The 17,852-nt window shown below is 32.8% G+C and overlaps 1 protein-coding gene across 6 annotated transcripts in view; it reads left to right on the forward strand.

The window, feature by feature from the left end:
* The window catches only part of VPS13C (vacuolar protein sorting 13 homolog C), a 185,832-nt gene that overhangs the window by 7,654 nt on the left and 160,326 nt on the right, over window positions 1-17,852 (forward strand). For 4 of the 6 annotated variants that reach the window (XM_059058544.2, XM_059058546.2, XM_067029740.1 and 1 more), the window contains exons 2-5: window positions 7,865-7,908; window positions 10,610-10,652; window positions 13,998-14,093; window positions 15,505-15,606. In XM_059058544.2, the coding sequence (XP_058914527.1) occupies window positions 7,865-7,908; window positions 10,610-10,652; window positions 13,998-14,093; window positions 15,505-15,606 (285 nt within the window). Of the gene's footprint in view, window positions 1-1,272; window positions 1,326-7,864; window positions 7,909-10,609; window positions 10,653-13,997; window positions 14,094-15,504; window positions 15,607-17,852 lie in introns of those variants that run through there. The other 2 variants (XM_067029741.1, XM_067029744.1) reach the window with 2 other exon arrangements.

The raw sequence follows: 17,852 nt of genomic DNA on the forward strand, positions 1-17,852 counted from the left end.
GTATGCTCATCCAAAATGTTTCTGTTTATTTATGAGTATCATACAGGGTTAAAAATCAGAAACTTTGTCTTCTAAAGCCAGACTACACTTATTGCTTGCTGTCATCCTTTAGGGTTGCCAGTCCATCATAGAAGGAAATCATTTCACCGAACTTCTCTACTTGTCTCTCACCTTGGTTTCTTTAGAAATTCATGCGATTAGGGACACTTGATTGTGGGATTGGCTTTAGTGCCTTCCTTGCTGGCAGAGTTAAGTCTATCCATCTCCAATTATTAGTCATTCTCCTCTCGCCTTTTTTTGGTTATTGTTAAAACATTAGACACATATTTACCCTTCCTCTAGGTTTTCAGGAACTTCCTATGGCCTCTGTGTGTTCTTAGCCCAGGGTGATCTGATTATAGTTATTCAAGTTATTTGCATGTGTATAGAATTATGTTATCTTGAATAGAAATGGAAAGCTAAATCTTAACTTTTTCCTTAGTATTGAGTTAAATATGAGATGGTTGATATTTAGGAGGAAGTCTGCTTTCTGTATCTGCAGAAAAGCATGCATTTTAGTGGAAGAGTACTTCTTAGCACAGTGCCTTACTTAGATAAGGCACGCATCTACTGGTTGAATGAATGAATGCACTTTTACCCTGGTGTTAATCAGAAATACACTGCTGTTCCTCCCCTTTTCTTTGTGTTAGGACTAGTGGCTCCTCCTTCAGTGCAAATAATTCATAGACTGTATCATTCTTATTTCATTGTTATATTTACTGTTTGTTAGATAACATTCACATTTTTCAGAGAGGAAGTATGCATTTGTTTGCTGGACTCTCAGTAGTAGAAATAGATCTTTTTTATGTGTCTGTAGAGAAGGTAAATAGTAAATATAGAAAGAATTTGTATAAAACATATTGAGGTCATATTGACATTAGAATTTACCTTGTTTTGTTCCTCATTTCATATTACAATTTGTATAATAGTTCTTAACATGAAAGTAATACATGTTTATTGTAAAAACTAGAAAATACTGAAGAACATTAATAAAAAATCCTTAATTCTACCTCCTAGCAATAATCGCCATTACCGTTTTTTATCTGCCTTTGTAAATATACTTGTTTAGCTCTGTTAGCCATATTGGTAGTTTTCAGTATTTCACATGTTAAATACCATCTGTTACTTCATTAAAGAAAGAGAATGTCACTGCAGTAGAAAGTGCTTTTTATGAGGGCGCTTATTATGTTAGTGCCTTAATAATTATTAGAAAATGCTTCATATCTACTGCAGGTTACTTGTGAGCATTCCTGGTGACCCTTGACCCACTAGTTGAAAATTAATGGGTAAGACAATAAAAATTCATGAGCAAGTTTACATGTCTCCGTATGGTCTTAGATCGTGTTAAATTGGTTTGGATTCCTTCAAATATGCACTAGCTTCTGTGCAGATAAATTCTTTTGGCCTGAGTAGAATTCCCAATTGTAATTTTTTGTAATTCGCCATAGGACGGAATTAAACCCCAGAATATTTTTCCACTTAATACAATTTTATACATATAATGCTTTTTAAGGATTTTTTTCCCAATTCTGAAACACGTCAGTTTTCCATGACTATTGTATTATCCCTATATTTGGTCAGTGATGACATCTTGTCAGTTCTGCCTCCAGAGTAACTTGGTGGTGGTGTTGAATTGGTTTTTATTTCTTTTTAAAAAAATTAATTTTTTTTTTATACCACAGGTTCTTATTAGTTATTTTATACATATTAGTGTATATATGTCAATCCCAATCTCCCTGTTCCTCCCACCACCACCGCCTTGGGGTCCGTACGTTTGTTCTCTACATTTGTGTCTCTATTTCTGCCTTGTAAACTGGTTCATCTGTACCATTTTTCTAGATTCCACATATATGTGTTAATATACGATATTTGTTTTTCTCTTTCTGACTTCACTCTGTGTGAGTCTCTAGATCCATCCACATCTCAACAAATGACCCAGTTTCGTTCCTTTTTATGGCTGAGTAATATTCCATTGTAGATATGTACCACATTTTCTTTATCCATTCGTCTGTCAGTGGGCATTTAGGTTGCTTCCATGTCCTGGCTATTGTAAATAGTGCTACAATGAACATTGGGGTGCATGTATCCTTTCGAATTATGGTTTTCCCTGGTATATGCCCAGGAGGGGGATTGCTGGACCATATGGTAGCTCTGTTTTTAGTTTTTAAAGGAACCTCCACACTGTTCTCCATAGTGGCTGTATCAATTTACATTCCCATCAACAGTGCAAGAGGGTTCCCTTTTTTCCATAGCCTCTCCAGCATTTGTTGTATGTAGACTTTTTGATGATGGCCATTCTGACCGTGTGAGGTGATACCTCATTGTAGTTTTGATTTGCATTTCTCTAATAATTGGTGATGTTGAGCAGCTTTTCAAGTGCTTCTTGGCCATCTGTATGTATTAGTTGGAGAAATGTCTATTTAGGTCTTCTGCCCAGTTTTTGATTGGGTTGTTTGTTTTTTTAATATTGAGATGCATGAGCTTTGTATATATTTTGGAGATTAATCCATTGTCGATTTGTTATCAAATATTTTTTCCCATTCTGAGGGTTGCTTTTTGTGTTGTTTATAGTTTCCTTTGCTGTGAAAAAGCTTTTAAGTTTCATTAGGTCCCATTTGTTTATTTTTATTTCTGTTACTCTAGGAGGTGGATCAAAAAAGATCTTGCTGTGATTTATGTCATAGAGTGTTCTTCCTATGTTTTCCTGTAAGGGTTTTATAGTGTCCTGTCTTACATTTAGGTCTGTAATCCATTTTGAGTTTATTTTTGTGTATGGTGTTAGGGAGTGTTCTAATTTCATTCAATTACATGTAGCTGTCCAGTTTTCCCATCACCACTTATTGAAGAGACTGTCTTTTCTCCATTGTATATCCTTGCCTCCTTTGTCATAGATTAGTTGACCATAGGTGTGTGGGATTATCTCTGGGCTTTCTATCCTGTTCCATGGATCTATAGTTCTGTTTTTGTGCCAGTACCATATTGTCTTGATTACTGTAGCTTTGTAGTATAGTCTGAAGTCAGGGCGTCTGATTCCTCCAGCTCTGTTTTTTTCCCTCAAGATTGCTTTGGCTATTTGGGGTCTTTTGTGTCTCCATACAAATTTAAGATTTTTTGTTCTAGTTCTGTAGAAAATGCCATTGGTAATTTGATAGGGATTGCATTGAATCTGTAGATTGCTTAGGGTCGTATAGTCATTTTCACAATATTGATTCTTCCAATCCAAGAACATGGTATATCTCTCCATCTGTTTGTGTCATCCTTGATTTCTTTAATCAGTGTCTTAGTTTTCTGTGTATAGGTCTTTTACCTCCTTAGGTAGGTTTATTCCTAGGTATTTTATTCTTTTTGTTGCAATGGTGAATGGGATTGTTTCCTTAATTTCTCTTTCTGATCTTTTGTTGTTAGTGTATAGGAATGCAAGAGATTTCTGTGCATTAATTTCGTATCCTACCACTTTACCAAATTCATTGATTAGCTCTAGTAGTTTTCTGGTGGCATCTTTAGGGTTAACTGTGTATAGTATCATGTCATCTGCAAACAGTGATGGTTTTACTTCTTCTTTTCTGATTTGGATTCGTTTTATTTCTTTTTCTTCTCTGATTGCCGCGGCTAGGACTTCCAAAACTATGTTGAATAATAGTGGCGAGAGTGGACATCCTTGTCGTGTTCCTGATCTTAGAGGAAATGCTTTCAGTTTTTCACCATTGAGAATGATATTTGCTGTGGGTTTATCATATATGGCCTTTATTATGTTGAGGTCGGTTCCCTCTATGCCCACTTTCTGGAGAGTTTTTTTATCATAAATGGGTGTTGAATTTTGTCAAAAGCTTTTTTGGCATCTTTTGAGATGATCATATGGTTTTTATTCTTTAATTTGTAATATGGTGTATCACATTGATTGATTTGCATATTTTGAAGAATCCTTGCATCCCTGGGATGAATCCCACTTGATCATGGTCTATGATCCTTTTAATATGTTGTTGGATTCTGTTTGCCAGTATTTTGTTGAGAAATTTTACATCTATATTCATCAGTGATATTGGTCTGTAGTTTTCTTTTTTTGTAGTATCTTTGGTTTTGGTATCAGGGTGATGGTGACCTCATAGAATGAGTTTGGGAGTGTTCCTTCTTCTGCAATTTTTGGAAAAGTTTGAGAGGGATGGGTGTTACTCTTCTCTAAATGTTTGATAGAATTCACCTGTGAAGCCATCTGGTCCTGGACTTCTGTTTGTTGGAAGATTTTTAATCACAGTTTCAATTTCATTACTTGTGATTGGTCTGTTCATATTTTCTCTTTCTTCCTGGTTCAGTCTTGGAAGGTTATACCTTTCTAAGAATTTGTCCATTTCTTCCAGGTTGTGCATTTTATTGGCATAGAGTTGCTTGTAGTAGTCTCTTATGACACTGTATTTCTGCAGTGTTTGTTGTAACTTCTCCTTTTTCATTTCTAATTTTATTGATTTGAGTCCTCTCCCTCTTTTTCTTGATGAGTCTGGCAAAAGGTTTATCAGTTTTGTTTATCTACTCAAAGAACCAGCTTTTAGTTTTATTGATGTTTGTTATTTTTTTCTTTGTTTCTATTTCATTTATTTCTGCTCTGATCTTTATGATTTCCTTCTGCTAATTTTGGGTTTTGATTATTCTTTTTTCTCTAATTCCTTTAGGTGTAAGATTAGATTGTTTATTTGAGATTTTTCTTGTTTCTTGAGGTAGGATTGTATTGCTATAAACTTCCCTCTTAGTACTTCTTTTGCTGCATCCCATAGGTTTTGGATCGTCATGTTTTCATTGTAATTTGTCTCTAGGTGTTTTTTGATTTTCTCTTTGATTTCTTCAGTGATCTCATGGTTATTTAGTAATGTGTTGTTTAGCCTCATGTGTTTGTGTTTTTTACGTGTTTTCCCACGGTAATTGACTTTTAATCTCATAGCGTTGTGGTTGGAAAAGATGTTTGATATGATTTCAATTTTCTTGAATTTACCGAGGCTTGATTTGTGACCCAAGATGTGATCTATCTGGGAGAATGTTCCGTGTGCACTTGAGAAGAAAGTGTAATCTGCTGTTTTTGGATGGAATGTCGTATAAATATCAGTTAAGTCTATCTGGTCTATTGTGTTATTTGAGGCTTGTGTGTCCTGATTAATTTTCTCTCTGGGTGATCTGTCCATTGGTATAAGTGAGGTGTTAAAGTCCCCCACTATTATTGTGTTACTGTCGACTTCCTCTTTTATAGCTGTTAGCAGTTGCCTTATGTATTGAGGTGCTCCTGTGTTGGGTGCATATGTATTTATAATTGTTATATCTTCTTCTTGGATTGATCCCTTGATCATTATGTAGTGTCCTTCCTTGTCTCTTGTAACAGTCTTTATTTTAAAGTCTATTTTATCTGATATGAGTATTGGTACTCCAGCTTTCTTTTGATTTCCATTGGCATGGAAAATCTTTTTCCATCCCTTCATTTTCAGTCTGTATGTGTCTGTAGGTCTGAAGTGGGTCTTTTGTAGGCAGCATATATATGGGTCTTGTTTTGTATACATTCAGCCAGCCTGTGTCTTTTGGTTGGAGCATTTAACTTGTTCATATTTAAGGTAATTATTGATATGTGTGTTCCTGTTGCCATTTTCTTAATTGTTTTGGGTTTGTTTTTGTAGGTCCTTTTCTTCTCTTGGGTTTCCCACTTAGAGAAATTCCTTTAGCATTTGTTGTAGAGCTGGTTTGGTGGTGCTGAATTCTCTTAGCTTTTGCTTGTTTGTAAAGCTTTTGATTTCTCTGTCAAATCTGAATGAGATCCTTGCCGGGTAGAGTAATCTTGGTTGTAGGTTCTTCTCTTTCAACACTTTAAATATATAGTGCCATTCCCTTCTGGCTTGTAGAGTTTCTGCTGAGAAATCAGCTGTTACTCTTATGGGAGTTCCCTTGTAAGTTATTTGTCATTTTTTCCCTTGTTGCTTTAAATAATTTTTCTTTGTCTTTAATTTTTGTTAGTTTGATTACTGTATGCTTCAGCATGTTTCTCCTTGGGTTTATCCTGCCTAGGAGTCTCTGAGCTTCCTTGACTTGGGTTGCTATCCTTTCCTATGATAGGGAAGTTTTCGAGTATAATCTTTTCAAATATTTTCTCTGGTCCTTTCTCTCTTCTCCATCTGGGACCCCTATAATGCGAATGTTGCTGTGTTTAATGTTGTCCCAGAGGTCTCTTAGGCTGTCATCATTTCTTTTCATTCTTTTTCTTTATTCTCTTCAGTGGCAGTGAATTCCACCATTCTGTCTTCTAGGTCACTTATCCATTCTTCTGCCTAAGTTAATCTGCTGTTGATTCCTTCTAGTGTATTTTTCATTTCAGTTATTGTATTGTTCATCTCTGTTTGTTTGTTCTTTAATTCTTCTAGGTCTTTGTTAAACATTTCTTGCATCTTCTCAATCTTTGCCTCCATTCTTTTTCTGAGATTATGGATCATCTTCGCTATCATTATTCTGAATTCTTTTCCTGGAAGGTTGGCTATCTCCACTTCATTTAGTTGTTTTTCTGGGGTTTTGTCTTGTTCCTTCATCTGGTACACAGTCCTCTGCCTTTTCATTTTGTCTGTCTTTCTGTGAATGTGGTTTTCGTTCCACAGGCTGCAGGACTGTAGTTTTTCTTGATTCTGCTGTCTGCCCTGTGGTGGATGTGGCTATCTCCAAAATAACTTTTTAATCTATCTCTTTGACTCTGAAGTTATTGCCTATTTCAGGTTTTAATTTCTCTGCAGTATATTGTAGATGCCTTCTTCCTATTATTATGCTGTAGTATTTTCTTCCCATTTGTGAGGCTTCTTACCTCTTACTTTCCTTTTGAAGTTTTTAAGTTTATCTTAGGAAATTTGCAATATGCTTATACAAAGGAAATGAACTTTATTATATGGCAATAACAGCTGTGATTATTTTAGTATCTAGTCTTGTAGTTTGTTATTTGTGCATAGGAAGCATAGTATTCTTTAAAAAATAAATGTGTCATGTTGATTAAGAAAGTATACATAACTGCATACTTTATACTTGTATTCAGTGTTGAAACTTTAGTTTTAGTAATCTTTAGAGAATTTAAGGAAATGAAAACTTTTTTATTGCTTAAGTTTTTATGTAAGCAAGAATACTTACATATTGTGTATCAACATATAGGTTCAGTGTTTAAAATTTGAGTCATGTAATCGTGTCATTGTGGCTTTAGTTTTTTAAAACTTAATATCTGAATAGACTTTTAAAAAGTTGGACTAATGAAAGAATATTACAACCATAAACAATAATTACTGGGAAAGTAGGATGTTTGAAGTTTTAAAAGGTTAACACTGTGGTCTTGTAGAAAATATTCACTGACACCATGATTAAGGAAAGAATCCTGGGTTGCAGGATAATTGATCTGTTATAATAGTCACCTATTTACTTCCTTCTTTTGAGATTTTTGGCTTAATCATTAAAAATGATGGATACTTTTTTTGGTTCCAAAGGTCTTTAGTCTGAAAGTCTTCAACTTCTTTCTTTCTTTTTTTTTTTAACAGCTTTATTAGAGTATAATTGCTTTACAATGGTGTGTTTCAACTTTTTTCTCATTAAATGTTAGCCTGATTAACTATTTTGTAATTTGTTTTGCATTGGACTAACCTAAAATATTTACAGCTAATACTTCTTATCTATAAGTAGCAACTCTTTTGTGCCAGTAGCTTCTTAAGTTCTTGAAGTTTGCTTTGCTCACTTAGAATTTAGCGTAGTGTCATAGTGTTTGGTTTTGCATTAAGACAGGGTATAGTATTTGGTGTATTAACTTCATATTTTTTTCTTTTATTTTTTAAAGGTAATGTGGCTTTAGATAATCTACAAATAAAAGAAAATGCTCTGGTAAGTTTTTTTTTTCCTTTTTTTTTTTTTAACTATGTTGACTACTCAGTTAATTCGGTAAGCTCTTAGAAACCCTGGTTACTAGGTATCTGGTACCAGGTGCCAGGTGAAGTGATTGAGTTGCTCAAAGAAGGATTACTTTTTTAACTGTTTGTTCTAGGAAAATCTGAGATTAAAGATTTAGGAAAAAAATTTTTTTCCTGATGATCGAAATAGTATCTCTTGGAAAATAATAATGTTTTTCCCTTTTATATATTTGGCTGTATAGCTTTGTAGTAGACATTTGTCTTAATGAAATAGTTTTCTTCAGAATTATCTTTAAATATTTTTCAGGTAAATAAGGGCTTTATTTTAACAATGTATCTAATAAATAATTGTATTTTTTGGAAATATATTGGCAGTGCAGCCTTATAATACTATGGTAATGTTAAGAGGTAAAATAGATTTTTTTGGACTCTAACTCTAGACAGTAGTTTGGGTCATTTACTGTTGAGCTAAAAACAAAACTCTCCCCATCTTCCAAGACCCCTACCCCCCTTTGTCTTTAGCCCCTTGGACTTAATTTGAGTTTATGAAATGTCTTAAGAGTGAGTTTATTCTTTAATCAATAGGTCAGATTTATAATTAACCTACATTATGTTTTATAATCCTAGCTTTGACTTCTGGTTGAATATCTACATGATGAACTGTGTAATTAAGGGGAGCCTTATACACAAAGTTCTCCGCATGCCTGGTCTCATGGAAGCCAATTTTGGGTGTTGAAGATCTAGGAGTAGAACTCAAGAAGTAACAGTTTATTTTGTTACTGGCATAGTGGAAAGTTCATGGACCTTGTACTCTGGCCAACCTGGGTTTGAGTGGTAGCTCTGGCTTTGACCAGCTGTGTGTTTTGGGAAGTTTCTCAATTTCTTTGAGCATCAGTTTAATCATCTTTAGAACGAAGTTAATAATACAAAATAGTATAATATTTGTGTGCCTTTGTGGCTTGAATAAAATAAAAAATGGAGCCTGGCAAGTAGTGGACTCTCAAAATATTTAAATTTTCTTTCCCTCCCTTTATATAGGATACTATACTTTAAAAAATTTTATCCAAAATTTTAGAACTTAAGGCTCCATTTCTAGAGATTGGAATAAAGGCTATTTTTACTCTACTTATGAAAATATTTTAGAAGATAATAAGTCTAAATAGAATTGTGGTTGCAGGGTATAGGTATCTAATATACTTAGATGACAGATTGCACTCTGTTAGGCTAATTTGAATGTTGGTTATGATTAAATCTAATAAATTATTTTGTAATTTATATTCTCCATTAATTCCAACTAGCCTCCTTTCCCCAGTTAATCCAGCTTGGTGAGGTTTTACTTTGATATGGGTTCTTTACATTTCTTTTGTGTGAAAAATTATTTAAGGAGGATTAAAATGAGTGTGAGACCACACTTATAGAAGTGTATAGTTTTCCATTGGTATCCTGTATGATTTGAAGACACTTCAATTTATTTGTCCCCTTCCCCTGCCCAACCCCTGGAGGGTAGAGCTGCTCTCTCATTACCAGTGAGGATTTTTTGTTTGGGTCTAAAAAAAGGTTTATTGTCAAAATCTGTTAGTGTTTTGTTCAGTTTCTGTTCACTTAGAATAGTTGAGTAATCAGATGAGTGGGTAAATTGACTATTTTATTTACTTATTTATTTTTAGTTAATTTTTCATTGATTGGTTAATTCTTACCTAAAGTATGTATTTAAGTTGCCAGATTTCCATAGTATTAGTATGTAAGGTACACCTGACAGAAAGGCTATTCTGACTGGTTGAATTTTTAATTATTTTAAAGACTCAAGCGAACATTGTGAATATCAGTTATTGAATGGTACTCTGTGAATAAAAAAGTTATTTGAACTTTCTAGTGGTTTGGAATCTAGATAAGTGAAAGTTCATCGTTATTGATTGGTACCTGTTAGTAACTTATCTAAAGTAAATGCTAATGTGGTAGATAATATGTTGGGCGTCTGCCTTTTAAGATTTGTTTATTCATTTACTGAATATTTTACTTGATAGAGGATTGTTGTTCAGTTATTGTTTTCAACTTACTTAAGTGAAAAGAATCTTCCTTTTCCTTCCTTTTAGTATTTCACATAAGCAGTGTTCATCTGTTACTTTAAAAATTCATGGAATTTCCATCTGGCTTGGTTTGGTTTATTAAAACAACTAACCAGTTTACCCAATTACTTTCTTTTTTTTTTGGCGGGGGGGTATGCGGGCCTCTCACTGTTGTGGCCTCTCCTGTTGTGGAGCACAGGCTCCGGACTCGCAGGCCCAGCGGCCACGGCTAACGGGCCCAGCCGCTCCACAGCATGTGGGATCCTCCCGGACCGGGGCACGAACCCGCGTCCCCTGCATCGGCAGGCGGACTCTCAACCACTGCGCCACCAGGGAAGCCCAACCCAATTACTTTCTTTAACTACAAACTCTTTTTCTGTTGTTCTTATTTATAATTTTGCTTCTCTTATGAATTCTTTCTTTAAAGTCAAGTGTAAGTTAATAAAAACTTTTTTTCAGCTGAGAAACATATCCTTTATGAGTTACTCAAATATAGAAAATTTGTTTTTCCTTAGAGATGATTGTGTATTTAAATGATGATAGAAAGGTGATTTGGGTGGGGGCTTAATAATTTAAGATGTTCTTTAATCTTTTTTCTTTCTTCTGAAGAGTGAATTGGATGTTCCTTTTAAAGTCAGGGCTGGCCAAATTGGTAAGTACTTCACTCTTCATTTGAATTTTTCTTTGTCCTTTTAGTTTTTTATTGTTCCTGTTATTTAATCTCAAACATCATTTTTAGCTTGAAAAAAATGTGAGAGGTTTTTGGTTTATGTTGTTTAGAGCTTTCTGAGTTCTGAGCCTAATGTCAGCTATACCTAGTACATACATCAAAGTTTTTGACAGAAGCTTAGAAAATTACCCTCTAAAGTGGAAGGACATTTGAACTGCAATGATGTTTCCAGGCTTGGTTCCACCACACAAAAATAATCTTCATTTTCAAAATCGAAATGCAAATTTTATGTGATTTTTCTTCATATGTCAAAGTAGTATAATTTGCAAACTCTAGTAAAGAGAATTTAAGTGTAGCTTATTTCCCTCATGTTTTGTTCAGCCATTTCACTTGATACATTGTGCAGCAGTGTGGCATAGATATGTTTTGTTAAGCAGAAAGTCTTCCTTTGCAGCTAAACTCTTACACTAAGATCAGCCATAACTAAGCATACATCTTTGTTGGAGAAATTTTTTAATAGGAAGTTTAATATCTCAAGTCCTTTCAACTAGTCCATACTACTTGGTTTTTACTTTTTAAAAAAATATAAATTACAACCCTAGATGACTTACCCTTACTTTAGAATTTTCACTTATGCCACCATCCTTCCTTCCATCCCTATCACCCTGCTACTTCACCACATTGCTTTCCTTCTTCATTCATTATTTTGTATTCAAGGGAGGCTTTGTCTTTTACTGTTCTAGTATCTCTTAGTAATTACTTGAATACTTCTGTGAATCCACATTATATCATATATATGTGTTCGTTTTATAAAAATTTAAATATAAATTTTCCTTGAAAAAATTTCTCTTAGATCGGAAGTATCCCTAGGGCTTGCATTAGATTTTTTGTTCGTCTGTTAGACAGAGCCTTGTGCTTTGTGAGGCGGTGATGTTTAGCAATGTTTTAGAAGTATTGTTGTAGCCCTACATGCTTAATCGAAATCCTTGAATGAAATTATAGCCATTCATTCATTCTTTTCCCTTTGAGATATATAGCTGTGGGAAAAGCAAGGCTAAATATGATATCTTTGTCCTCAAAGAAGTTATAGAGATCTAAAATTAGTACAAAATATTGCAGTGTCATTTCCAGGGTATTGGATGAGTTACATTTGACTAAAGAACTTATACGTTATTCATTATATTATTACAACTAGATTTATATTTTGGAAGAGGTTTTCTAATGGTTCAGAATTTATTCTCTTTGCTTTTAAAGTATTATAAGAATTTAATGGCTTCCTTCAAGGTTACTCATTGAGTTATGAGAGACCCTTTACATGTAAGGATGCAAAGCATATTTTCTTTCTACTTATCCCTGTTTTGGGGTTTATGGGGCATTTATATTAGTTATTAAATTACCGTTAGGTTAAAATATTACACCTAACCTGTAGAGTTAGTGTGGCTAAGTGGGCTCAAGTATGTTTTGGTTTTCTAAGAGCTAGACATATTTGTGGATACTCCTTTTACTTAAAAATTTAAAAAATTTTGTGATCTATAAAAGGAAGGCAGTAACATAGCTAACTTAATTTCAGTGGAATACAGAATAATTAAGGATGGGAGGATAATGAGTTAGGGTAAAAGGAGAGAAGAAAAGGTTTAGAGAACAGTTAATCTCTTTTTGGTATGTTAAAGGGGCATTTCCTACTTTTTCAGTCTCATGCTCACCAAGAAGGCAATCAAATCAGTTTTTAGTAGTTGGTGAGATAACTACAAATAAAACACTATCCATTATAAATATAGGTGGTACTCACTATAAGATCAATAGACTTAGAAACGACTACCTCTAGGCATTATCTCTAGGTCCTCTGAAGTGGGAACCATTTAAGAAACTCATCAGTTTTATAAGCTGGAGAAAAATAAAAATTTAGATGGAGAAATAATTTGAGATTTTAACATTGGTAAGAGATTCCCAGCTAAAACTGGCTTGCGTCCATAGCCATTCAGGTGAATCAAGATATCCTCCCTTTGCATTGCATTATTTTATTTCCTCTTCAGCTTCTTATCCTGTTTAACAATTTTTTGAGCTTTCAGCATCTTTATTTAAAAGTGCCAATGACTCTGGTGGTATAAGTAGCTTAGTCATTACATATTAGCATGAGTTAGTTGAATCAGATTCTTTGTCTTAAGGGTCTTATCGGCAGCACTGAGAGAACTATAGCTCTCAGTATAATGACTGTAGGGTCATTATTTATTATTTTTTTTTTTTAGGGTCATTATTTTTTAAATTGTGATTAGAGAAGGTATTTAATTTTGGAACATGGAAAACTGTGGGGTAGTAAAGGTTTGGATAGAATTGTTTTAATACAGTTGAGGGCAGATTGGGACATTGGCTACCTGGAGAGCTGGAAAGAGGGCATACTAAAGATTGGGAAGAGAGTAAAGAAATGAATGTGGAAAGATACCAAAGACAGATTTTGCCCATTTCAAAATTTAGCTGAGAATATGCCCTTTTTGTCTTCTCTCCTGCTTTGCGTAGGTTTTTGCTGTAAAACTCCAAACTTGGCTTAGTGACAGTTAGGGCCGTAGTTCATCTATTATTTTGGGTGAGAAAGTTTCTGTAGGTAAATTTCTGAAGGACCTGATATTCATACCATTGTTTCTAAGATAGAAGATGTGTTCTGTCTTTCATGAGATTTATAAGTAGATATTTGGAATATAACTGGTCTGAACTCCTGTAACTCATAATACTCGTAACCATAAAACAGTATACCTTGCCTTTAGGGTTGGCCTCTTCCAGTTGTGGCAATTTGGCATACTGTCAAAGTTCTGTTCCTTTGGTACTCTTCTCTGTGTTGCCGCTTCAATTCCTGAGATCTTGAACAGATTTTTTTTTTTTATACTAATGCTGTAGAGATGAAGTTGTAGGTGTGGCTAGAACAACATGTACAATATTCAGACCATCAATTCTGGTTCCATTGATGACTTGGGTGGACTTAAGCATATAATTTAACCTGTCTGTAATTTAACCTGTCTGGGACTGAGTTTCCTTTTTTTTTCAAAACTGAAGTAATAGTTGCCTCATTTTTCTTATGGTTTGGGAATATTAAATGAATTAATAGTTATCAAAAAGTTTGAAAAATATAAAGCACAATGAGAATAGTCACCTTAATGGTAATATAATATGGAAAAGATGTTTTAAACTGTGTTGGGTTTTTTTTTCTTTTCTTTTCTGAGTGATGTACATACTGTATGTGTGAAGGGTTTTGTGTACTTTTTCTCTTAATGAAAAGTGAGAAATGTATATCTTCTTGAGCATACAAATAAGAAGGTTGAAATTATGTTCCTTTAGATAAATTAACTTTGAAGATTCCTTGGAAGAACCTTTATGGAGAAGCTGTTGTTGCGACCCTAGAGGGATTATACCTGCTTGTTGTCCCTGGGGCAAGTATGTTATTTTAGGTTTATAAGCATTATAGTAAACATCATAGTAAAATTATATAGCATCATAGTAAAATTAAATTGTTACCTTACGTTAAGTATTTTAATGTGTTTAGTAAAAAAGAAGATAATAGAAATAAACTAATCATGTTCATATATGTACACATATACAATACATACATTTTACAGATACACATATATTGCCACATTTTATATAAAATTTTTATGCTATTGTTGGAAAGAATAATTTCAACCATTTGTGAAATTTATTCTATTCTCAAAGAATAATTATTCTACAACTAAGGCTTCCTATTAAGTTGAGATACATTAGACTTTTTCTTTGGGGATTGAAAGTAAGTTTTAAAAAATGTGTTAATCTACAGACTGGAAAATTTTTTTTCCCATTTTGTTGCTTCTGATTTTGAGTGAATGTTCTTTCAAAAATGTGTGTAAAGTAGATAATTTTTTTCATTATAAGCTATAGTATTTTAATTTTTAAAGTAGTGATGTTTTTTAAAGTGATATCTTTTATTATTAATGTTTTTTCAGTTTGAGTACAATATAATATTAAGAAAAGTTTGGATATTTTAGGGAAAAATTACTTATATTTTCTCAACCATGAAAGAAACAATTGTTATTTTTACCTTTTGTTTTCCAGTCTTTACTGTATACATACTTGATTTGATGTAGCATTTATCACACTATATGTACAACATGGATCTGGCTTTTTTGGTTAATATATATATTTTTGATATGTTTCACAGTTTTTTTGGTGATAGTGACAATTTTTAAAAGCTATATGATATTCCATTATGGTCTGCCAACTGTTTTTTGCTATTACAGTGAACATTATAAACTCCTCCTTCTTACAGATATCTTACTCATTTTGTGTTATTTCCTTAGGATACATGATCAGAAATGAGATTACTAGATTAAAAGGATATATATGTTTTATAATTGTTGATAAATGTTCTTGAATTACTTTCTGAAAGTCTTTTCATCAGTCTTACACTGTTACCAGCGGGTATTGGATATTACATGTTTTTTTGTAGTAACTCAGAATTTTACCACTCAGATATAATAACTGGAAATATTTTGGTATACTTTCTGCCTTCTCTTTGTTCCTCCCTTTCACCTTTCTACTCACCCTTTTCCCCAAATATCCTTTTTCCTATCTTCTTTCTCCCTTTAATTCCTTTCCTTCTGTCATTTTTCTTTTGATATAAGCTTTGTAAATAAATAGGAATCATTTATGTTTAAGCTTTTTGTAAAACCAATCTAAAGAATATAAATTTTTTTGACTTACAAAAAATTACTTGTTACACACACAATACAATATTATAATGAGGCTGAACTTTTCTTATTTGTTTATTTATTAATTGCATTTCTTGATGTGTGAATTAACTATACATTTTTAGGTATTAAATATGATGCTGAAAAGGAAGAAAAATCCTTGCAAGATATTAAACAGAAAGAGTTATCCCGAATTGAAGAAGCCCTTCAAAAAGCAGCAGAGAAAGGTACAGTAAGTTTATGTTTTAGATAAATGTACATATACCTATATTATAGATATATTTAATGCTCTGTAAAGAGGGTTCTTTCATAGGCCTTCATAAGTTGTAGTTCCAAAGAAAGAATCTACTTTTAAAATCATATCTCACAATATTGATTGTAATGATTTTAATGACTCACACTTGGGAGTGACTCACACTTTTCTTACTTTTCTTACCAGTCATTTCTATTGTGCTACTTAATGGAGACTTCCCAAATTCTTTGAGTTCTTGCAAGCCTGTTTGTTTTTCCCAAAGGTTAATGGATTCCTTGTCTGCATTTTCACATGTGTTGTTGAAAGATAATAAGGTTTGGTATATTAATACAGTGAAATAATGTTTAGAGGAAATGGTGCTGTAATTCTTTTCCTAGCTGTCTCTTTATATTATACATGATAGTTTTAAAAACTTGATTTTTCAGATTTCAACATTTTAACATCTTGTCTCAACTTTTAATGTTTTGTTTTTAATCTAAGAATAAGTCTGGTGACTATTTTAATTTGGTTTATGGCGCAACAATAAGGATAGGATGAAAAAGAGTAGTCTATAGAATGGTGAGTTGAAGGACTTTTCCAAGCCTTTCCAAGGTTGTTTTTCTCTTTCAAGTCAAATCATACCCCAATTGCAGATTAGGGTGTGAGAGTTACAGCATTTTACATAATTTTTGTGTCATTTGGTAGCATGTTTATATATTTCTGTGATGAAAGAATATGGTACTAGAAATGCTAAGGCATTTCTCTTTGGTCTCTCTTGAAAGATATGGCAAATGTTGAGTTAGAAATGACAAAATTATATTTAGATATTATAATAAGATATCTTTCCTAGCTTAAGCTGCTGATATTTATTTAAATCAGTAAGAAATCTCTTTTAAAAATAGCTTGTTGATTAAAATTCTTTATCAATGATTCTAATTCTTTTTGCTACAAGTGTTTTTCTCTTATTCAGAATTATTGGTTCTTTTACAAAAAAGTACTAGAATACTTAAAATACAGAGGCTATCTTAATGGTAGAATTTTTTAAAGGCCTAAACATGTTTTTTCCTTTCGCTTTTCATATTTAACCATATCTTATGTTTCTGCTGAAACTTAAGGATCTATATTTCCATGAAAAGAGTTTTCTTCATTTCTAGTACTTTATGTACCAAATAAAGCAAGGTGGTAGTGGTTTTGTTTTATGACAGTTAAGTGTGAGTATTTCTTTTTATTCAATTTTGGTTAATTAGAAGTAGTTTTATAAAAATGAGGAAAAGGCTTGGAGAGCACTAAAATTTTATTTCTTTCTTGAATCAATTCAGATTAAATCTCTTTTCTTAACACAAATGTATATAATTATATATATAGTCATCGATAGATATATTTATATATACTTGGATATATTGCTGTAACATGTAGTTATACGCTTAAAATAATTTATAATATGTATAATTAAGTTACATTTTCCCTCTTGAGAAACAAACCCCAAACTCATTTTTTTTTTTTTTTGGAATGGAAATAGCTGTGATTGCTTAAAAAATATTTTAGCGTTTCAAGTGAACTATAAGAAAAAGCATGGTATATACTCTCTCCTGTTTTAGTAGTTGACAGTCAGCAAAATGATAACGTGCTATACATTTTGTATTAAGTGCCTATGAAATTTTGACTCCTGGGTTTTCAATACTTAGGAAACTTATATGTTTGTGTCTGGCAGAGAGGCTATTAAGGATGATTTGATAAATCTATAGGGATGAACATCTGTAGTATTAAGCGTGTGTAAATGGGGCTGTTAGGCTTATATAATATATAATCATTACATTGTAGCTTCTTGGATGATAAAATTTAGGTTTTGTTGGGTAGAACTAAAATTCAGAAAGTGAAACTCAGTTTTAACATTATTACATTAGATTTGTCAGAAAAATGTTTTGAGTATAAAAGATGAATTCAGGAATTGGGAAATATGTTGATAGACTTTTTTCCTTTAATTGTCAAGAAATACATTTAATTATCTTGACTGCCTATAAGTATTTTTTCTAGTTTGTGTGAATGTGGATCCTACGTTCATGTAATGTTGTGTGAATGATAAGACAACCCTGGCCTTTAGGTGCTTTCTATTTCACCATTATTAGTTAATAGTTTTGACTTGATTACCATACTTTATTTTTCATACTTATTATTTTTCCACTTATTTCTTGATATTAAAAGCACAAAAACACTATCGTGTATATATAGAGACTAGGAGGT

The sequence above is a fragment of the Kogia breviceps genome, chromosome 3 (assembly GCF_026419965.1).
Source record: "Kogia breviceps isolate mKogBre1 chromosome 3, mKogBre1 haplotype 1, whole genome shotgun sequence".
NCBI classification, from domain to species: domain Eukaryota; kingdom Metazoa; phylum Chordata; class Mammalia; order Artiodactyla; family Physeteridae; genus Kogia; species Kogia breviceps.